Genomic DNA, 24,412 nt, shown 5'->3' with positions numbered 1-24,412 from the left:
TACCACAGATACAGAGTTGTGACTCCTTTTATTAATTCCAAGGGCAAACGTCTTCAAAGCCATTATAACAATGAATGTATAGAGGTGTATCTGCAAACAAAATGTTTTGTCTTTTTTAAAAATTTAATTAATTAATTTATTTACTTTTGGCTGCGTTGGGTCTTTTGTTGCTGCACGTGGGCTTTCTCTAGTTGCCGTGAGCGGGGGCTACTCTTCTTTGTGGTGCGTGGTTTTCTCATTGCGGTGGCTTCTCCTGTTGTGGAGCACAGGCTCTAGGTGTGTGGGCTTCAGTAGTTGTGTCACGTGGGTTCAGTAGTTGTGGCTCGCGGGCCCTAGAGCACAGGCTCAGTAGTTGTGACACACGGGCTCAGTTGCTCCACGGCATGTGGGATCTTCCCGGACCAGGGCTCGAACCCGTGTCCCCTGCGTTGGCAGGCAGATTCTTAACCACTGTGCCACCAGGGAAGTCCCAAACAAAATGTTGATATCCAAGCCCTAACATATGGAATTCCTACTGAATTTTTTAAAACACAATTTTTGATACTCTCCTGGTCAATTGTGTAATATCCTTCAAATGTCCAAACTCTTATCGACTCAAGGCCATGCCCTACTATATATGAGAAAGGCACCAATAAAGCCTACTAACAAGAAAAAGGGGGGGTTAAAATTACTCCACACCTTATATTTGTGCACCCATAGCTGTGCTCTTCAGAAACAAAATTTGTTCATTGCTAATGTGGGCACACGTGCAACCAACCATAATTTAACTTATCTCCTTCAGATTTTTTGTTTTCAGGCAGACTAAGTAAGAAACCTGCATTAGCATGCTGTATTCTACACTCACCACTAGAAATACTGAGGGTGCTATTTGTAATTGTATTCTTTTTAAGAGGTTTGTTCTCTGCAGCTGTTTTCTGCTTGCAGTGTATTTTGTGTAATCAGCACATCATCATAAATACATTGGCTGTTCCCCTGAGGGCAGCTGTCAGTGTTTAATTTACAGAACAACCTGGCCAATGTGAATTTTAACACTACAGCACTATGGCAAGGAGTTACCACACTCTGTGAAAAACAGGTTTCTATGAATTTTTATATCAAGAGCTGGTCCCAGGCCAATTTAAGTTCTAGAAATAGACGGTTTAAAGAAGTACTTTATATCTTGTATGCAGTAGACTCCTTCCCACTCATAGCCTTAGAAGAAACCCTGAAGTAACTACCAAACCACAAGTGGGCACTACAAATTTTGGAGACAACAGGGTTGAAAATCTATGATTTACCAGCAGGAGGCACTGTAATAAATGTTACCCATCTCTTTTTAAAGCTACATGTAAAGCTATCAAAAACATCACTGCTCCCTTAGAAGGTATGTAAAGGCAGAAGGGAAAACCATTTAAGATCACTCTTTTTGCTGAGATGAACTATATCTGATACGAAAATAAGTATACTGCTTCCTTAGACCTGCTACTAAGCCAGACCTTAGCTCAATGAATGGGAAAAATACATGAAACTAATGGTTATTCACAGCAGTACTCCCTCAAATTATCTACATAGTGCCTGGTACATAAGTTCTTAATAAATGTCTAATAAATAACTATAATCTCCTTGAGGACAGGGTCTGAATCTTAATTTATGCCCAGTACTTTGTACAGTACCTGGCACACAGAAGGTACTCTATACATGAATTAAACTGAGTTGTGGCTAGTTGGGAATGGCAATGTTATTTGTAAAGCCTTAAATCTACATGGCGTCAAAATACATTTTCTAAATCAGTAAAATGCCCTTGAAAGCAGATATAAAGAGTGCGTATCATATATTTTAGTCATTTAAAATTTTTAAATTTATTTTATCTATTTTATTTTTGGCTGCATTGGGTATTCATTGCTGCACACAGGCCTTCTCTAGTTGCAGTGAGCAGGAGCTACTCTTTGTTGCAGTACGCGGGCTTCTCATTGCAGTGGCTTCTCTTGTTGCAAAGCAAAGGCTCTAGGTGTGCAGGCTTCAGGTAGTTGTGGCATTCGGGCTCAGTAGTTGTGGCTCGCAGGCTGTAGAGTGCAGGCTCAGTAGTTGTGGCGCACGGGCATAGTTGCTCCGCAGCTTGTGGGATCTTCCCGGACCAGGGCTTGAACCCGTGTCTCCTGCATTGGCAGGTGGATTCTTAACCACTGCAGCACCAGGGAAGTCCCTGTTTTAGTCCTATTAATCAATGCTATTTGTATAGCTCAGAAACTTAAGTAGCTTAATCCTACAATAAAAACCAAATTAGCCTATAAAATATTGGAACGTTAAAACTTACTTTTTATTTTAATAATGAAGACCATATATAAGAGATTGAAACTTATACAAGAAAGGTATCCAGTAGCACTTTTCTACTGTTAAAGTGGTATTTCAGGTCCACATACACACTCTATAAATCAAGTGATTATACATGTGTATTTTTCTGTTAAGGGTTATTTTATAAGTTAGAATGCCTAGAGTTATACTGAATCAAAATACAGTTCATGCTTGCTGAGTTGTCCTCAGTGTATTTGCTTTTAAAGTTGTACAGAATTATATTTTCATGATGTTTTACAAAAATCATTAAATTGTGATTAATGGGTTCTTTTTTTTTAGAAAAGGAAGAATTACCTATTTCACTTCAGAGAATTTCAAACTTGACCAAATTTGTGATAAAGTTAAATTTTAAACAATTAACTAGAGCAGCAGAAATTTGTAAAACTTGCTCTGAGACTGCTATAATTAAAATATTTCCTATAATAATTTAAAATTTTTATATAAGCATAATTATGTACAGTAAAATTTGATAACACCCTTAAATTGACTGACTGACTTTCAGTATTTTGACAATCAGAAAGAAATTTTATTTAAGAACACAAGCCCTATATCATTACTTTCTGTTATGCTAAGAAGTTTTAAAAGGTAATTCTGTTTTACATTTATGTCATACGAAAGGCAAAATGAAAAAGAACATGACCCATTGACTCAGTACATTTGGATTTGTTTTCACCAATTATACTGATATTAGAAGCTAGAAGTTTTTAATTCAGTTGAATATTTGAGACTTAATACTTTGTAAAAAACTTTATGCCTAATAAAATATATCTTAATTCTTAATAGGTAAATTAATCACATTCTTTCTTCTTAGATTTAGAACTACAAAAATACATCCTGAGACCTTTTGAACTAAACTGGATGGGGTTAGACTAAGGTCACGCTAGATCAGATGACTACATTCTGTCTTCCCTGGAGACCAGGCAGTACTTCCATGCGCTGCCATTAGATAGCAGCACAGTACACGCCATCATTCATATCTCCCCCAGTCTCTCCTGTTAAGGTTGGAATTATCTCAGTTACACACACACACACACACACACACACACACACACACACACGCACACACACACACACACACACACACTGATTCTAATTCAATTAGTGCAGTCAGCAACTCCAGAAAAGAGTAATTCAATTAGTGCATTGTGGAGCTCTACAATACCTCTAAGCAGATGTTCACCATCTTCAAGAACTGGAGCTAGGTTTAAAATACCTGTACCACTCAAATATGCCACTACATTATGTCATTTATCAATGTACTTACATATGCTTTTCTGACTTCAAAGAAAAGGTGAAGAAACACACTCAGGCTAAGTTCCTAGAGATTTTTCCATCATCTACACCAAAGAAATATACTCAATTTTAGGCTGCAGTAATTAAATTATATAACCCAAATTATGTTCAAAACAAGATGCGTCACTGTGTTCTACACTTTTGCAGCACTGCCTCTAGTTATGCATGCCACATTGTAACAAGGACACTGCCAAGATGGAATGCATTCATAAGGAGGGACAATCAGAATGATTAACACTCTCCATCAAAATACAGGGTTATGAAAATGACAGGAATGATTATTAGCATTTTCCAAAGAAATACTAACAGAACCAGGAATATTCACTCTGGGCACAGGAAATATAAGCAACATGATAGCTATCCTCAAACATATAAATACATGAAAAAGAAAACAATTACTTTGTATTACTACAAATGGTAGGTGAGTAAGAAGTTTGACTCCTTGAGAGAAAATTTTCTAACAGAACCAACAGTGAAGAAGAAAGCAAGATGCCTCAAGAAGTTCAGCTTGCCAATAATGGCAGTGATCTGGCAGAGATTAGATGGCCCCTTGCCAAAAACACTTCATAAAGGATTCCTATATATAACTAGATGGCCTTCTGACATCATTTCCAACACTGAAATTCTATGGTTCTATGAATATACTAATTTTTGCTTATAATGCAAGCCTGGACTTTAAGTAATAAAGCTAATCATTATTATGGAGGAGTGGCTGTATAAAAGCCCATGGGCTGTGAGGCATTTTCATAGTGATTGCTGCATGATAATACACCAAGGAAGAAGAAAATTTGTACAGTTCCTCTGTTTTAAGATTTAGGAGGTCCCATAAATGTAGATATTTCTAGTCTTATTTCTTAGATAAGCACTTGCACTCCTCTTGTTCTTCCAAGATTGAAAAGAATGGTTTGTTTTGACTTATCCTCAGGTATCAGCCAATGAGAAATCAATTTCTAGAAGAATGGTTTTTGAAAACTCCCCCATTGAGTCAAGACACTGGGTTCTCACAGCTTAAATGCAAATCTACATCAGTATTTATGCTTTAAAAATATAGAGCAATACTTAAAACAACAGTAAGTAATTCTCAATATCCCTCCCTTTTGCCTTGCTTTCTCTGTGCTGTACTTGGTAAGTGAGGACATAATTCTGGGTACAAGGGAACAGGACACTATTTTACAAATACCATCTCCTCTTTCTAGCATGCCCTCAAAGCAGGGAATTAAGAAATGTCAGGAATGATTACCCCCATTTTTCCAGTGCATTTCACTATGTATTCATGATAGAGAATAGCTCCTGCCTTTCACATTTGCAGAGGGAGAAGACTAAGCTAAACAGCTGTGCTTTAAAAGCATCAATAAGAGTTAATTCAAGTACTTTCAACACAAACTCCTACTTTTTCATACTCCAGACGAATTCCAAAAGGTCATTCTCACTCAAAACTTTACTTGTAAGGTCTAGGCACCCAAAATGAATTAAGATAAAAGCACATATCTGACAATAGAGCTGTTTTCTTAGAACGAAAGAAATTTTTTTTCTATAAAATATGTTGTTTTAAGATATTCTGCAACTTAAATAGCAATAGAAAACTCATTCTATTACTAGAATATATTTTCCAAGAAATCTATGATTTGGCTTTCTCAACAAAAATTTTCTATTCATGTGCCATTAAGCTGTACAAACACAAACACAATGGTTCTTACATATTATCTATTCATCAACCTTCTTACTATAAATATGAATTCAGCACTTTTTTTAAAAAAAAAGGTATTTTTTTCTTGCCAAACGTTTAAGGCTTTCAATAATGAACCACTTGCCAAAACTGTGAATAATCAGAGGAATAAATAACATAGCTGGGTTAATTTTTATTTGACTGGCAATACTGCCATATAGAAGGCTATCAGTTTAACAAACTATGTCACTCCATTTCCTATATTTACCCACTACCACCTTCCCAACTTCCTGCCTCCACAAAAACAGAACCAGGACCTAAGCTGATTCCTCCTTAGAATAGAATGTATTCCGTAAACCCCAATATTAGTTTACTAACCCAGCTTTAGTCTCCTTTTGCCCACACCTCACAGCCTGCATTTATGTTCCAGTATTAAGTTTATTTGTTGGCTCCATCAGCACCACTTCTCTTTAACATTGTCCCTTTTCATGCATTTAAGGCAACTACTTCCAAACCTATCAATGAAAGCAGACAAATGGGGGATAAAGGAATGAACTGCAAACACCTCAAACAAGAAAGGTTGCTTAAAAAACCAAGTGTCACATTCTGACAGTTCAATATTTCAAAGCCAATACAAGGAATGTGCAACAACACTGCAACTTTAAATCTTTTCCTCCTATGTCAGTCTCTCTTTCTCTCATTGTAATGCCAAAGGGAACAGCAATCAGAGTGGAGATGTTCAACGTGATAGAGGTCAGGACACCATTGGATCAACGTACCAGAAACACGACCTTGTTTATTTTTTTTCCACAGTATTATTGTTTACAGGGTGCTTTGCTCATGTACCTTGTGGTTCTTAGCTAAAAGATGAAATTACAGCCCAGGATGAAGCGCTCAGGCACACATCCAATTTGTGTTTCCATCTCTGAAAACAAAAAGCTTCTAAGGCCCTCAGGCTGCCATTCAAACTTGGAGGCTGACATTTTTAACAGCATGAACCAGAGACTGGCAGAGAGAATGATCTAATGCATTTCTGACTTGTCAATCAAAGATCTCACCTCTGCTGTCTTGTAAACAGTTGGGGGCCATCTAACTACATTCATAAACCTAGGGAGAGCTTACTGCCAGCTAGGGTGCTGGAGCCACATGCTCTGGCTTCTATTCACCAAAATCATGATTCAGTTTTATAATCTCACTGTAAATAGTCTGCAGGCACATTTCCAAGACTACTGGAATAGAACCAGAGTAGGGAATACAAAAGAGATTTTGGTCAAATATTGTGTTATCTTCAAGCTGTTGGAATCCTGTACCCATTTTATCCTCATTTTACCAATTCTCCCCAAAGGACTGCACTATGCTACAACTGAAATGCTTAAAAAAAATTAATGACCTGACAATGTAAAAATCTAGGGGAAATATACTAATATTATACTAGAAATTTCCCTTATGTTTTATTACCAGTAAAGAAACAGGCACTCCCCAAAACACAGCTCATGCAAAGGGTAGAAACTGGAATGAACAATAGCAACTATATTTTAGTAAAACTAATCATGTGCTTTCTTTCAAATATAAAACTTCTCATGTTCATATACAAAAGCTGTGCATAAACTAGTTTTAAATACTGCAATATATATTTGTGTGTGTGAAACATAAAAAGATAAAACGAGTACTTATCCCTGTATACCTTCTCTTCTGTTTACGATCTTTAACACAAAAAAATTAGATCAAATCAGGTTAAGATGTGAACTTTTTGCTAAAGGATCATATGTAAAAATGAATTTACTCTTTTTATGTCAATTTTACTGGGTACAGAATTCCAATTTAATTCATACCAAGCCATAGATACTAGGTTTGCAACAAAGGTCTCGAGAATTTGAATGGTACACCTGAGAACTTTAAAACGCAGGTGACAGACAACCCAGCAGGGAAAAGTACACTGCAAAATCCCGTTTCATGATGATGTACTACATCTTAGGCCCAAATAACTATTTCAAAATATAGACTTGGTTTTCAGAGGACTGAGCCAGAGAATATAGAAAATCTCACAGCTATTCAACATCACTCTTAGGAAAAACAGAACTCATGGGTATCACCCCACAATGGTAAAGTACTGCAATTCTCAGAGGCCTAAGTGGCTAAACAGTCAAGAGATTGGTCTTTTTTTTTTTTTTCCCCCAATGAGGCCTACATAAATAACCTGGGTTTCTCTCATCATGAAAAATGACAGTTTCCTAAATGCTGCCTGTCTACCAAGATTCCATATCTTGACAGTCCACATAAAATACCAAGTCTAAAAACTAACACAAGGAAGGACAGCAAGACAATAAAACACTACCACATAAAACAGCACAATAGTGAAAGAAGGTACAAATGGCTGTGGCAGGCAGTCACAAAACAACCAACAATGAATTCCTGAATAGCACATAAGGAACTCCTGTGGTACTTTGGCCTCTACTCAGCACACAGATGGCAATAAGAAGAAGGTAATCTTGAAATATAAAGAAAGTAATATGTACCTCTCCAGAGGATACAGGTGAGCCTTAACTGCCCACAGGAAGAATTTCTCTGGTAAGGACAGTACATCCACAGAGGATCCCATCACCCTTAAAGTTTTCATCAATTTGATTTTTCCGGTCTGTGCTTCTTATATTGGGGCAACTCCAGGCGCCCTGGGGTACCTATACTCTCTCTTCTGCCATTAGGGGTCATGTTAAGTTAGGGCAGTTAGGTAAAATCCGACATTATTCAACATAAAAGCAATAAGCCCTCTTTGTGGAGTGAAAAGTTTAATTTTTCAGATCCATCAGGAAATACAACAAAAAAAATTTTTTTAAGGAAATCCGATCATCTCACAATAAGATGATCTTGTTTAATCTAGATATTAGGTAATGTTGCAAATTAGCCTGTAAATGAACATTACCTGCATCACAAACACATCAAAATACTTAGCAATGGAGGAATCTATTATTACCAAACTTAAAACAGAGTATTTAGAACAACCAAGTAGGCATCCTGAAAGACAAATCAGTCCTAATGGTGTCATTCTTCCAAGACAATTTCTAGCATAAAGTAAAATACATCAAATTCAGGTCATCTCTAACTTTTCTTAGTTAAATATACATAAAAGTTGAAAGGGTAGAAGCTGAACAATAAGTTTCAATTTTAGCTAAAATGTTTTAAAATCCATAATTATACTTTCTTTTTAATAAATGATCTTCAATAATATATTTCCAACATTTTGCACATATACTTTAATTTTATTCTCAATCAAGGCTAAAGGGTCACTTTCAGTGTCCCTAATGATCTCCATCCTTTCTGTAGACTGTAGTTTATCACTATGATCATTTTAATTCTCCCAGTGTCTATTCTTGTATAGAATAAGGGTAAAATGCAATAAAAGTCAAATAATTGTACAAACACACTGCTGTGAAGATAAAGACGTTGACATCATTGAAACTGAACTGTTAGCTGGCTGGCAGGGCCACTATTTAATAGCTTGAAATGTGCATTTGTTCATCAACAAGAGTCCAAATTCAACATACAAAATCCAATTCAGAAGGGATCATCGTAGTGTGAGTTGTATGAAAGCCAAAGGTATAAATCTGCCCATAAATCAGACTCAGCATGTTTTCCTTTTTTCCATGTAAATGTGTAGTCTTTGGAATGATTGTTTAATTATCATGACTTCTTTCTGAATACAGAACACTTATGTGTATGTACGTGCAGGTACCCCCAGCAATTCAATGCTTTCTCTAGTCCCACCCTATATATGTTATCTAATAATTTTCTTCAAATTATCTAAGTCCATTCATTCATTCAGCAAAAATTCATAAAGCACATACTCTGTATCAAGCACTTATACTGTGCTTGACATTGGAAATATAAACAAAATATAGTCCTGCTCTCAAGGAACTAAGCAATCACAATAAGCATATCCGTGCTTATGACAGAGGTATCTATTGCATGCTGTTGGTACAGATGCTCTGACTACGTTAAGGCGGGTGAGTGAAAAGATCAGTGAGGGCCTTTATCCTAGAGGTGAAACAACTTGAGCGAACTGTGGAATTTAATTAGCCAGGTAGATAAAAGTGGGAGGCAGGGGGTAAGGGAAGATAAGTGTTTTCAGTAGCGTTCTCCAGGTAGGGAAAACAGGACATGCAAAGACACAGAGCATGGGAGAACACAGCACCTTTGGAGAACTATGAATTTGAAATGGCTAAAACTTACATGGGACAGAGTGACCAAAATCAATGTAACCAGGTGACAAACATAGAATTTAATTAAGTCCAGAATAAAGTTGAAAATCAGAAAGTATTACTATCAATAAAATAGTAATATCTGGGAGGACATTAAAATATTTCCTTTTTTCTACTTCTCTGTATTTTCTATAATTATTAAATTTTTATTTTGCTTTATAATTTTATAATAAAATGGTAATAATAAATATATTTTAAAACAAAATTATATTTGCCTGGGCATGCCTGTGTGTGTACATGCGTGCATAAATGGATAAGTCATTCTAGACTGAAGGAAACTAGCATATTGATTGATGATTACCTTAAAGTAGAAGTATGAGTGATACTTTCTTGTTTACATATTTACCAAATAGTTTACATATTCTACTATAAACAATAAGTTAGTTTTATAAACAGATGAAAATGTAGGGTTTCCCCACACACAAAACAAAAACATTTTTGACTTCTCACTATATGCAAACTCCTAATGTAAGGAGTATAGCTAGGATAAACATAGGTCAAATGTCAACATATGCACAAAAAAGAACTGAATTTTTAAAAAATTTTATTGTACTCGATTTACAATGTTGTGTTAATTTTTTCTGTACAGCAAAGTGACTCAGTTATGCATATATATATTTTTTTCATATTCTTTTCCATTATCGTTTGTCACAAGATATTGACTATAGTTCCCTGTGCTATACAGTAGGACCTTGTAGTTTATCCATCCCATATACATAGTTTGCCTCTGCTAATCCCAAACTCCCATTCCTTCCCTCCCATACCCTTGGCAACCACAAGTCTGTTCTCTATATCTGTGAATCTGTTTTTGTTTCGTAGATATGTTGATTGGTATCATATTTTAGATTCCACATGTAAGTGATATCTTATGGTATTTGTCTTCCTCTTTCTGACTTACTTCCTTTAGTATGATAATCTCTAGGTCCATCCATGTTGCTGCAAATGGTATTATTTCATTTTTTTTGATGGCTAATATTCCATTGTATATATATATACCACATCTTCTTAATCCATTCATCTCTCAATGGACATTTAGGTTGCTTCCATGTCTTGGCTATCGTAAATAGTGCTCCTATGAACATAGGGGTGCATGTATCTTTCCAAATTATAGCTTTGTCTGGGTATATGCCCAGGATTGCTGGATCATATGGCAACTCCATTTTTAGTTTTTGGAGGAACCTACATACTGTTTTCCATAGCGGCTGCACCAATACACTCCCACCAACAGTGTAAGAGCATTCCCTTTTCTCCACACCCTCTTTAGCATTTGTTATTTGTAGACTTTTTAATGATGGCCATTCTGACTGGCGTGAGGTGGTACCTCATTGTAGTTTTGATTTGCATTTCTCTAATAGCGCTGTTGAGCATCTTTTCAGGTGCCTATTGGCCATCTGTATGTCTTCTTTGAAGAAATGTCTATTTAGGTTTTCTGCCCTTTTTCAATTGGGTTGTTTGTTTTTTTGTTGTTGAGTTATATGAGATGTTTGTATATTTTGGAAATTAAGCCCTTGTCAGTTGCATCATTTGCAAATATTTTCTCCCATTCCACAGGTTGTCTTTTCCTTTTGTTTACGGTTTCCTTCGCTGTGCAAAAATTTGTAAGTTTGATTAGGTCCCATTTGTTTATTTTTATTGCATTGGAAGACTGACCTAAGAAAACATTGGTAGATAAGGTTTATGTCAAAGAATGTTTTGCCTATGATCACTTCTAGGAGTTGTATGGTGTCATATCTTACATTTAAGATGTTTATTTATTTATTTACTTATTTTTTGGCTGCACCAGGTCTTAGTTGCAGCATACGGGATCTTTCAGTGCTGCACGTGGGATTCTCTCTAGTTGTGGCGTGTGGGCTCCAGAGTGTGTGGCCTTAGTAATTGTGGTGCGCGGACTCTCTAGTTGTGGTGCCTGGGCTCCAGAGCGTGCAGGCTCAGTAGTTACAGCACGTGGGGTCCAGAGCATGTGGGCTCTGTAGTTGCGGCACACGGGTTCTCTAGTTGTGGTGCGCAGGCTTAGTTGCCCTGAGGCATGTGGGATCTTAATTCCCTGACCAGGGATCTTAATTCCCTGACCAGGGATTGAACCCATGTCCCCTGCTTTGGAAGGCAGATTCTTAACCACTGGGCCACCTGGGAAGTCCCATGTTTAAGTCTTTAAGCCATTTTGAGTTTATTTTTGCACAAGTTGTGAGGGTATATTCTAACTTCTTTGATTTACATGCAGCACCACTTGCTGAAGAGACTTTCTTTTTCCCATTTTATATTCTTGTCTCCTTTGTTGAAGATTAATTGACCATAGATGTATGGGGTTTTTTCTGGGCTCTCTATTCTGTTCCATTAATCCATATGCCTGTTTTTATGCCAATACCACACTGTTTTGATTACTGTAGCTTTGTAGTATTGTCTGAAGTCTGGGAGGGTTATGCCTCCTACTTTGTTCTTTTTCCTCAGGATTGCTTTGGCAATTCTGGGTCTTTTATAGTTCCATATAAATTTTAGGATTATTTGTTCTAGTTCTGTGAAAAATATCATGGGTAATTTGATAGGGATCACATTAAATCTGTAGATTGCTTTGGGCAGTGTTGCCATTTTAAAAATATTAATTCTTCTAATCCAAGAATATGAGATAACTTTCCATTTCTTTGAATCATCTTTAATATCTTTTATCAATGTTTTGTAGTTCTCAGCATATAAGTTTTTCACCTCCTTGGTGAGGTTTATTCCTAAGGTTTTTTTGTTTTGTTTTCTGATGTAATTTCAAAAGGGACTGTTTGCTTACATTTCTGATATTTTTAGTGTAAAGAAATGCAACCAATTTCTGTGTGCTAATCTTGTATCCTGCTACCTTGCTGAATTTGTTTATCAGTTGTAGTTTTTGTGTGGAGTCTTTAGGGTTTTCTATATATAGTATCATGTCATCTGCATATAATGACAATTTTACCTCTTCTTTACCTATTTGAATACCTTTTTTTTTTCTTGTCTGATGGCTGTGGCTAAGACTTCCAATACTGTGTTGAAGAGAAGTGGTGAGAATGGGCACCCTTGTCTTGTTCCAGATTTTAGCAGGAAGGCTTTCAGCTTTTCACCATTGAGTATTATATTGGCTGTGGGTTTGTCATAAATAGCTTTTATTATGTTGAGATATGTTCCCTCTACACCCATTTTCGTAAGGGTTTTTATCATGAATGGATGTTGCATTTTATCAAATGCTTTTTCTGTGTCTATTGAGATGATCATGTGGTCTTTGTCCTTTCTTCTTCTTCTTTTTTTTTTTTTTAATATTTATTTATTTATTTGGCTGTGCCAGGTCTTAGTTGCAGCATGCGGGACCTAGTTCCCTGACCAGGGATCAGACCCGGGCCCCCTGCATTGGGAGCACGGAGTCTTAACCACTGGACCACCAGGGAAGTCCCTGTCCTTTCGTTTGTTGATGTGGTGTATGACACTGATTGATTAGTATGACACTGTTGAACCATCCTTGTGACCCTGGGATGAATACAACTTGGTCATGGCTTTATGTGTTGCTGGTTTCGGTTTGCTAATATTTTGCTGAGAATTTTTGTGTCTACATTCATCAAAGATACTGGCCTGTAATTTTCTTTTTTGGTAGTGTCTTCATCTGGTTTTGGTATACAGGTAATGGTGGCTTCACAGAATGTCTTTGGGAGCGTTCAAAAGGAACTGAAGTTTTTATTAAATAGAAATTATGCAGTACTGAGATGATTTATATACAGTGGGAGGGTGGTCAATTAGGACTTTGGTAAGTAAGCATTTTTGTCATGGGGTAATTTTCCTTACAGTGTTGTTTTGTAATAAGTTTTACATGTTCATTTACATTCAGTGTGATAATCCATATTCCCCTAAAACCTCAAATGTAAAATAAGGCTTCCATACATGTATATATACGTATATTCTGAATAATGCTTAATTTTCCTAGTATTGCTCCACATTAACATTTCATGTAGCAGATGGTAAGATTTAGTAGACTTCTAAGTATTTTTCTTTCTTAATTTTATTGAAGTATAGTTGATTTACAATGTTGTGTTAATTTCTGCTGTACAGCAAAGTGACTCAGTTATACATATACATATGCTTTTTCATATTCTTTTCCATTATGGTTTATCACATACTGAATATAGTTCCCCGAAATCTAAGTATTCTTAAACAGTAAAATATATTACATAATCTCTCCTGAAGTCAATCCTCAACAATTTCAACCTTTGACAAGGGACCCTAGCTAATATTAAAATACTATATGATTCAAGCTCAAAAATTCCTTAAAATTACTAGCTATACTTGACACCTAAAATATTCTAAGGCCATATAAATCCACCTATATTCTTTTTTTTTTTTAAGGCACTGACTAGTACATTTTTAAAAAATATTTATTTATTTATTTGGTTGTGCTGGGTCTTAGTTGCAGCTCACAGGCTCCTTAGTTGCAGCACATGTGCTCCTTAGTTGCGGCCAGCAGGCTCCTTAGTTGCGCCTCACAGGCTCCTTAGTCGCGGCTCGCGGGCTCCTTAGTTGCAGCTCACAGGCTCCTAAGTTGTGGCTTGCTGGCTCCTTAGTTGTGGCATGCAAACTCTTAGTTGTGGCATGCTTCTGGGATCTAGTTCCCTGACCAGGGATCGAACCCGGGCCCCCTGCGTTGGGAGCGCAGAGTCTTAACCACTGCACCAACAGGGAAGTCCCAACCTATATTCTTATTGTTAGAATTTCTCTTCTTCTTTAATGTCTAAAGAAAATAAAGGATCTGAATTACTCAGCTATTTTTAAGCACTTTCTATTGCTCAGTCTCATTTAATAGTACAGATTACGACTGCCATTTGCTGAGGATAAACAAATGATTACACAAAATACACCCACTGTTAATCAACAGAAATCCTCTTAATCACCTATTGACTTTCCAGGACAAAACAATGGAATGATGGAAATGAAAATATGTTCAAACTAAACAGGTCCTCAAAGAATCTATTTAAATAATATTTACAGCATCTTCTTTACCACTAGTTTTTTTTTTAATATTTATTTATTTATTTGGCTGCACTGGGTCTTAGTTGCAGCACGCAGGATCTTCAGTTGCAGCATGCAGGATCTTTTAGTTGCGGCATGTGAATTCTTAGTTGCAGCATGTGGGATCTAGCTCCCTGACCAGGGATCGAACCCATGTCCCTTCCACTGGGAGCGTGGTGGCTTAACCACTGGACCACCAGGGAAGTTTAAAATGTGTGGTTTGTAATGTCAATAATCAAACCACCCCAATGTTGCCATTTCCATGTGAGATACTGAGGATAATACAACATATTCAGCAACAACTCTATGGCTCTTCCTTTTCTATTGTCACAGAATTTTTACTTCGAAGGTGCTTCAAATGCACTAAACATTTGTGATAATTTCAAAGAAAAAATACTATGAAACTATTACTAAGTCACTTCCTTAAACATGTTCAGCAATATTAGTAGAAATGAGTATTCCTACTGGGACAACCACTTTGAAGAATTACTTGAACTATATCTTTTAAAGTTAAAAATACACTTTCTCTATGACCCAGCAATTCCACTCTTAGGCATTAAGCCAAGAGAAATAAAAATCCATGTCCACAAAAAGACATACAAACTGTATACTGTAGCTTTATTCATAGTAGACAAAAATAGGGACAATCCAAATGTCTACCAATAGATGAATGGAAAAACAAATTGTAGTATATTAATGCAATGGAATTTATTTAGCAATAAAAAAGAATAAGTTACAGATAAACATAACAAAATGGATAAATCTCAAAAACATTATGCTGATCAAGAGGACACAGGGAATTCCCTGGCAGTCCAGTGGTTAGGACTCCGTGCTTCCACTGCAGGGGGCAGGGGTATGATCCCTGCTCAGGGAACTAAGATCCTGCATGCCGTGTGGCACGGCCAGAAAAAAAAAAAAAAAAACAGACACGAAAGAATGTATACTCTGTGACTGCATTTATATAAGGTTCAGGTACAGGCAAATCTAATCTTCAGTGACAAATCAGAACAGTAATTGCATATGGGATATGGGTACTAACTGGAAGGGGATACAAAGGAACTTTCTCAGATTATGGAAATGCTCTATATCTTGAGAGTGAGGTTACACAAATGTATACATTTGTCAAATTCATCTACGGGTACACAAGATGTGTATATTTTACTGTATGTAATTTTTACATAAACAAAAATCTAAATAAGGCAAAACCCAAGCAAGAAATATACAAATGTACCAAGATTGTTTTAATTCTAGTAGTGGAAACAGGGAAGACTAGACTTAAGTCTACATCTGCCAATTAGTCAATCAGCAATATTGAGCACCTGTGCACAATGAACCTGACATAGAACAAACTGTTGGTAAAGCCAGCATATAAGCCCATTTCTTCCATTTTTGCTACAGAGAACTTAATGATTTCTCCAAAGATAAGAAAAGAAAAATAAACATTCATACTTATAGCAATGTTGGGGAAAGCAAAATTTTCTCAATACCTGAACCAAGTGTAGGCTTTGCTATGATACAGAACTGGGCTGTAAGGTATGAAAAAAAAAAGAGATTTAATTCAACAGTGTACTGTTTTATACCAAGGTGAAACATTATTTGCTGAAAGCTTCCAAACCTAGTCCTCTGTGCAGTTTTCTGATAATATAGAACCCATTTCTCTTCCAGACCCTGTTCTAAGTGAAACAGGAAGGAAGGGGGCAGGGCACAACCTTTAAAAGAATGACATAGCCACAGGATATGACAAAAAATGGTTAGAACTAACTAGATCCAAGATGGTGGAAGAGTCAACTACCCGTAGACCTTGAGCTTCATTATACACCCATTGTACTACATCAGCATGCTAAATGACACACCCACCAGTGCCATGACAGTTCTGAAGCTAACCATAAAAGACCAAAAAGTGGACAGTAGCCCAACTCCTGGAAATCCCTGCCCCTTCACCTGAAATAGTTGGAATAATCCTCCCACACATTAGCCTATGAAGTTAACCAGCCCATAAAAACTAATCAAGCCATATTTCAGGGCCTCTCACCTTCTGAGATGCCCCACATTCTGTCTGTGGAGTGTGTCTTCTCTATAAATAAATCCACTTCTTACCTATCACTTTGTCTCTCATTGAATTCTTTCTGTGATGAGACATAAAGAACCTGAGCTTCATTAAGTCCTGAGACCAGGTGTGTAATCTCAATTAAAAGACAGTGGGTTTAAGTCTCTATCTGAGTTGCATGGTTTCATAAGGACTTAATAAAAGCCAACTCATACCCTAACAACAACCCTATGAGATAGATACTATTATCATCCCTACTTAACTGATAAGGAAACTGAGGTATAGAGAAGTCAAGTACGTACCCAACGTTACATGTAGACAGAGCCAGGCTCAAATCTCAAGCAGTCTGGTGCCAGGGTGAAACTGAGCAGAACCCTACAGGGCCCTCCCTGGTACAAAAGCCTTTTTCTTGTTTGCAGAAAAAAAAGGCTTCAGCTTCCTAGACCTTCCCTGAGTTCCAATGGGCAGATTCAAACAGTTACTAATTAAGTGAGGAAATGAAGAAACAAAGGAAAGGAGTCAAGAAAGGATAGTGTAGCAATGGGGCAGGGTCCTTGTTTCTCTTCAAGGGATATACATAACAATCTGATACACATCTCTGAGTTTCATCTACAAGAACTAAGGCCCCCCCACCCAGGGGGAAGATGGTAACTTCAAGCTAAGCAACTACCACATGGACCCAAGACTGGTTGGAACCAGAAGGCTAATGATTGAGATTCCTGAAACACCACCCTGTTATCACACTACCAACCAATCTGAGAAAGGTCACACACCCTGCAGTCCTCCCCACCAAATTTTGAGCAAGAGCTGCCCATTCTCCTTGCTTTGCCCTTGTAATAAACCTTTTTCTGCTCCAAATTCTGACAGTTCAGTTTGTTTGGCCTTACTGTGCGTAAGATACAAGAACTTGGGTTTGACAAGGGCTCTTAACCACCACACACCATATACTGGCCTCTGGGCTTCTTTTCTAAGATGTTTTTTAAGCATCTCTTTTCTGCCTATGTCACACAATTTCACTCCTGCAATACAATTCAAGGCCCACACACCAATTTATTCTGAATTTTTCAGCAAAAATCTCTAAATCAATTTGTCTCCAATATACTCCAGAAGTACAGTAATTTATAAGGGGGCTCAATATTTTAAAAAATAGATATTTGTTGATTTTTTTGATTAAGACTAAATAAAGCCCTGACAGTGATGGTAATTTTGTTCACAAATCTTTCCTACTGGCCTTAGATTCAAAATTGTTTTAGGCTGAAAGAAATTTTGAATTGTTCTTCATATCTTAGTGTCCAAGTCAGATGATTTTGACTTGTACAATTTTTAGTTGCACATGATTATCTTTACCACTTACCTAACATAGTTCAAATCATCAGTTTTTATTGAGCCCCAACTACTAAAAAGGAGGTCAATGGATAAGTGTAAGAGATTGCTTCTGCTTTCAAAGAATTTTCTAGCCTAACATTTCTCATATTAAGCTAGGATACAATAACTACTAGGATCTATTGAATTCCCAGCCCCACATTCCAGGGTGGGAAGAAGCATGTGGGTGGAAATGTAGTGTCTTCCTATTGTTTGAATTTGCATTTCCCCAATGTCTAAACATATAGAGGATCTTTTCATGTGCTTATTTGCTGTCTGTGTATCTTTTTTTGGTATTATATCCATTCAAATTTTTTGCTCATTAATCGCCCTTTTTTATTGGGTAGTTTATATTATTATTTATTGTTTTGTAAGAGTTCTGAATTCAAGTCTTTCATCAAATATGTATTTTACAAATATTTTCTTCTAGTCAGTGCCTGACTTGTTCATTTTCTAAACAGTATCTTTTTAAAAATCAGACGTTTTAAACTGTGATTAAGTCCAACTTATTTTTTTTTATGGTTCATGTTTTTTGTCTTCTCGAAAAAATATTTTCTAATGTGAAGTCACAACGAATTTTTTTCTCGCTCATTTTCTTCTAGTAGTTTTATAATTTTAGCTCATATTTAGGTCTACAATCCAGTTTGAGTTAATTTTTGAATATGGTGCAATATATCTAGTCAAGGTTCATTATTTTGCATATAGATGTCCAACTGTTCCAGCATGATTCGTTAAAAACACTGAGACCAATGCTTTTAATATAATAGAGCACAAGAAGTTCATTGATATCTTTCAGATTCTATACTACAACTAATCTTTAAGAAATCACAACTACCCGAAAAGGATATTAAAACACTTCTATGTTTTCAAACTATGTATCTGTGTGAGGCTGGAATTCTACAGGTATTACAAGCAAAACACCACATCACAACTTACTGAATGCAGAAGCAGACATGAGAATCCAGCTGTCTTATTAATCCAGACATTAAAGAGACTGTAAAAATGTAATACAATGCTAGTCTTAAATTTTTGTTTTAGAAAATAGGTTTTTTTAAATAAAAACATTCATATGCATTAACATATAATGGATTTATTGTAGCTATTTTAGTCAGTTATTTTTAATGAATAAATTAATATTTAAATTTTTCTCAGTTCTAATTTCAAATATAATAAATATCAACAGATATACCCCACATAAACAAAACCACTTTGGAGTCCTCAATAATTTTTAAGAGTGCAAAGGAGTCCTGACATCAAAACCAAACTACCCACATCTCTTTCCTCAATTACTGAAATTATGATAGCTAGAGTAATACAACTAAATGCAAATCTGATCAGGTCAAACTTGTGTTTAAATACTTTCAACAGGAAATTCTCTGGTGGCACAGTGGTTAAGAAGCCGCCAGCCAATGCAGGGGACACGGGTTCGAGCCCTGGTCCAGGAAGATCCCACATGCCGCAGATCAACTAAGTCTGTGCGCCACAACTACTGAGCCTGCACCCTAGAGCCCACGAGCCACAACTACTGAAGCCCATGTGCCTAGAGCCCAGGCTCCGCAACAAGAGAAGCACCACAATGAGAAGTCCACACACCGCAAGGAAGAACAGCCCCTGCCTGCCGCAACTAGAGAAAGCCCACGTACAGCAACGAAGACCCAATGCAGCCAAAAATAAATAAATAAAATAAATAAATTTATTTAAAAAAATACTTTCAACAGCTTAGTACTCTTAGCATCAAGATGAAACATTCAATGGCCGACAAATCCTGCCATGATCAAGCTTCCCCAGTCTTCCCTAACTCTATTCTCCTCTATTCTCCTCATTCTCTGAAATGATAGGTTTCTTTTTTTTTTTTTTCCCCAGCAGAGTCCTTAAATGCACAAAACCCCACCTGTCCTCAGGGCCTTTGAACTGGCCTGAAATGTTCTCCCCCACCTCCTTTTTTGCCTAATCCCTACTCATCATTCAGTTCTTAACTCAAACCTTGATTACCTGATATTCCTTACCCCCACCCTCAGGTTAAATCACGTTCCTCTTTAATATATTCTTATGGCTCCCTGCACATTTCTGTTAGGGTAACCACTGACCGAAACTGCCTGCCCTGGCCAGGCCGGACAGTAACCACTTGCATGAGGTACCTTACAACAGGAGATCCTGGTAAAGAATGCAGAAACTGACAAGCTATCAACAACTGTAAGAATTAGGGAAAGGTCAAAAGGAGAGAGGAGATGCCAGTCCATATGTCCTACCAACCTCCCAGAATCCTTCCTACTGGAATCCACCTTGGCTGCATGATGCGCGCGCCACCAGGAAGCACCCTGAGTCAGAATGATTGGCCAGAGACAACCCGGAAACTAACCCCATTACCATAAAACCTGAGACTGCAAGCCATGTGGCAGAGCAGTTCTCCCGGGTTCCCTTACCCTGCTGCTCTCTGCCTGGGCACCCCTTCCCAAAAAGTCTCTTGCTTTGTCAGCACGTGTGTCTCCTCAGACAATTCATTTCCAAGTGTTAGACAAGAGCCCACTCTCAGGCCCCAGAAGGGGTCCCCCTTCCTGCAACATTTCCTTAATAGAACTTATTAGTTTGGGGGATTTGGGGGTTATGTAATTTAAATAGCAATTTAATGAAAGGCCAGACACCATAAAACTCTTAGAGGAAAACAAAGAACACTCTACGACATAAATCACAGCAAGATCCTTTTTAACCCACCTCCTAGAGAAATGGAATTAAAAACAAAAATAAACAAATGGGACCTAATGAAACTTAAAAGCTTTTGCACAGCAAAGGAAACCATAAACAAGACGAAAAGACAACCCTCAGAATGGGAGAGAGTATTTGCCAACGAAGCAACTAACAAAGGATTAATCTCCAAACTATATAAGCAGCTCATGCAGCTCAATATCAAAAAAACAAACAACCCAATCCAAAAATGGGCAGAAGACCTAAACAGACATTTCTCCAAAGAAGATATACAGATTGCCAATAAACACATGACAGGATGCTCAACATCACTAATCATTAGAGAAATGCAAATCAAAACTACAATGAGGTATCACCTCATACTGGTCAGAATGGCCATCATCAAAAAACCTACAAACAATAAATGCTGGAAAGCGTGTGGAGAAAAGGGAACCTTCTTGCACTGTTGGTGGGAATGTAAATTGATACAGCCACTATGGAGAACAGTATGGAGGTTCCTTAAAAAACTAAAAATAGAACTACCATATGACCCAGCAATCCCACTACTGGGCATATACCCTGAGAAAACCATAACAAAAAGAGTCACGTACCACAATGTTCATTGCAGCACTATTTACAACAGCCAGGACATGGAAGCAACCTAAGTGTCCATCAACAGATGAATGGATAAAGAAGATCTGGCATGTATATACAATGGAATATTACTCAGCCATAAAAAGAAACGAAATTGAGTTATTTGTAGTGAGGTGGATGGACCTAGAGACTGTCATACAGAGTGAAGTAAGTTAGAAAGAGAAAAACAAATACTGTATGCTAACACATATATATGGAATCTAAAAAAAAAAAAAAGGTTCTGAAGAACCTAGAAGCAGGACAAGAATAAAGACGCAGACGTAAAGAATGGACTTGAGGGCACGGGGAGTGGGTAGGGTAAGCTGGGACGAAGTGAGAGAGTGGCATTGACATATACACACTACCAAATGTAAAACAGATAGTGGGAAGCAGCCTCATAGCACAGGGAGGTCAGCTCAGTGCTCTGAGACCACCTAGAGGGGTGGGATAGGGAGGGTGGGAGGGAGACGCAAGAGCGAGGGGATATGGGGATATAAGTATATGTAGAGCTGATTCACTTTGTTATACAGCAGAAACTAACACAACAATGTAAAGCAATTATACTCCAATAAAGATGTTAAAAAAATAAACAGTAATTTAATAGCTTAAGATAATATAAATATAATAATCATAATATGTAAAACTTATAAATAAAACTTTGCCTATATGTCATGAGTACTTTTCTAAGTTCAGTAGTTCTCATCAGATTCTCAAAGGAGTACATGACCCCTGTGTACTGAAGAATTAATCTTACCCAAAGACAGGCCTGGTCTTTCCCCTTGGTTACTGGCAGGTGGTATCCCCCTGGAACTTCTTACCTAACAGAACTTTGACTGGGGGCTTTGGCCACAGGACAAATGTGATTCATGATGGGGGCTTTGAGTCACACTCAGTTCCAATCCTAAGAAGGAACAGAGACTAAAAGCATTAGTGTAACCTACAGGAGGGGCTAGAGACTAAAAGTCAGCCATGTGAGCAGCCTGTAATTGAGCCGCAATAAAAACTCTGTACACAAAAAGCTTGGGTGAGTTTCCCTGATTCGCAATATCCTGTGTGTACTGTCACATACAGTGGCCCAGAGGAAGTAATGCCATCCATGATTCCATGGGGAGAGGATGACAGGAATTTCTACATTTGGTTCCCTCCAGATTCTATCCTGTATGTCTCGTTTTTTGCTAATTTTAACCTGTATCCTCTCCCTGTAATAAACTGTGAATATAACAGCTTTCAGTGAGTTCTGTGAGTCCTTTCTAGTGAGTTACCAAACCTGAGGCAGTTCCCCTCCTTACAACTGGTATCTGAAGGAGGGAAGTCTTATAGGGACTGTTATCTCAGACTGCAGTCTGGTGAAACTCATTGCAACCCCAATAAGATTTTAAAAAACCAAAAAGCTAGACTGAGTTCCTTGAGAGCCAAAACTTCATCAATATGATATATAGTAAAAAACAAACAAACAAAAATACTATGTTTGAAATAAATTGATACTCTCAGGATATCAATATTCTCTAACATTAACAGCAATAATATTAATGACAATAAAGATAAGGATGATAACAGCAACTATTTACTGCATGCCCTTACTATAGTCTCCACTTACAGATGAATTTAGGGTGAAAATGACTTGCTCAAGATCATACCACTAGTGACAGACAGTATATAAGCTCTGATTTAACTAATTTTAAAGCCTATGCCCTTCACCATATTGTATCTCATAAGACAAGCAAAGGAAGTTTTGCAAAGGACAAATATCCAGCAGCATCATCACTAAAATACTTACATTAAAGTAAGTATTTTCATTAAAGCCAAGTAACTGGGGACTTCCCTGGTGACGCAGTGGTTAAGAATCTACCTGTCAATGCAGGGGACACGGGTTCAAGCTCTGGTCTGGGAAAATCCCACATGGCATGGAGCAACTAAGCCCATGCACCACAACTACTGAGCCTGTGCTCTAGAGCCCACATGCCACAACTACTGAAGCCCGCGTGCCACAACTACTGAAGCCCGTGCGCCTAGAGCCCGTGCTCTGCAACAAGAGAAGCCACTGCAATGAGAAGTCTGCACACCACAAAGAAGAGTAGCCCCCGCTCACCACAACTAGAAAACGCCTGCGTGCAGCAACGAAGACCCACCGCAGCCATACTAAATAAATAAATTTATTTTAAAAAACCCAAAAGAACATATACAAACACATACATATATAATAGTATGGTAGCCAGGAGACACTCTGAATTGAGCACTTTATATTTTTAGTAATCACAAGAAAAACACAAGAAGGTGCCCAGGCAACTGGTTGTAATTAATTGATTGATTAATTGGCTTTATGTAGGTCCAGAGCAAACATTACATATTGAATGTTATTAATTAATTATTAATATTATTAATAAATTATTATTTATTCACTATCATACTTCTACTAGGTATGAAAACCAACAAGTCAAGTTGCGCTATGTCAATTTTGGCAAACCAATCATGATAATAAAAATGTCTCAAGAGTGGATGGATCTGGATCTACATTATAAATTAGAGAACTGAGTGATGTGAAATATAGGCAACATGAAGGAGAAAAGTGAACGTAAGTAAAGGATGGGAAAGAAGGAGAGACACACCAATTAATTAGACACACATACTAATGACCACAAATAACCCACAGAGACAGAGAAAGTACCTGGAAAGCTGTGAGTGCGCCAGTCCCTGGGTTATACAGGCATCGCAGCGAAGGCATGCTGTCCGCCAGGCTGGAGCAGCCCAGCCACAGAGACCTGGGCATAGAGCACTGCAGAGAGAGGACAACTATGAGATGGGACAGTATGAGACAGGATGGCACAGATTACAGGAATTTTCAAGGCTTGGCTAATTACAATATTCCAGTTGCAGCTTGCCGTTATGATAGACACATCTTCAAGAAACATACTACTAACTAGTTCTAACCCCAGAGGGAAACTCAAAAGGGACACTAAATGGCCAAAAAGCAAGAAAAAAAAGTTATAGGTCAAGAAGCCAAATATTTAATAAAAATTTTTATCCCTGTTCGCCTTCCATGTATGAATCTAAAGGAAATCTACTTCTTTTTTTTTTTTTTTTTTTTTTTTGCGGTACAACGGCCTCTCCCTGTTGTGGCCTCTCCCGTTG

General features: G+C 37.4%; 1 protein-coding gene across 8 annotated transcripts in view; it reads right to left on the bottom strand.

Moving 5' to 3' along the window:
• The window catches only part of BTRC (beta-transducin repeat containing E3 ubiquitin protein ligase), a 179,474-nt gene that overhangs the window by 102,436 nt on the left and 52,626 nt on the right, over positions 1–24,412 (bottom strand). For 5 of the 8 annotated variants that reach the window (XR_003001800.1, XR_003001799.1, XM_024734940.1 and 2 more), the window contains exon 2: positions 23,949–24,056. The exons of the other annotated variants lie outside the window; for them this stretch is intronic. Coding sequence is in view for 3 of the 5 variants with exons in the window: in XM_024734940.1 (XP_024590708.1) it covers positions 23,949–24,056 (108 nt within the window). In the remaining 2 variants the exon portion in view is untranslated. The remainder of the gene's footprint in view (positions 1–23,948; positions 24,057–24,412) is intronic. 8 annotated transcript variants of the gene reach the window in all.

This window comes from Neophocaena asiaeorientalis, unplaced genomic scaffold, assembly GCF_003031525.2.
Source record: "Neophocaena asiaeorientalis asiaeorientalis breed wild unplaced genomic scaffold, Neophocaena_asiaeorientalis_V1.1 scaffold240, whole genome shotgun sequence".
In the NCBI taxonomy this organism is placed as follows: domain Eukaryota; kingdom Metazoa; phylum Chordata; class Mammalia; order Artiodactyla; family Phocoenidae; genus Neophocaena; species Neophocaena asiaeorientalis.
The sequence above is the reverse complement of the archived record's forward strand: the minus strand, read 5'-3'. Positions and strand labels throughout refer to the sequence as shown.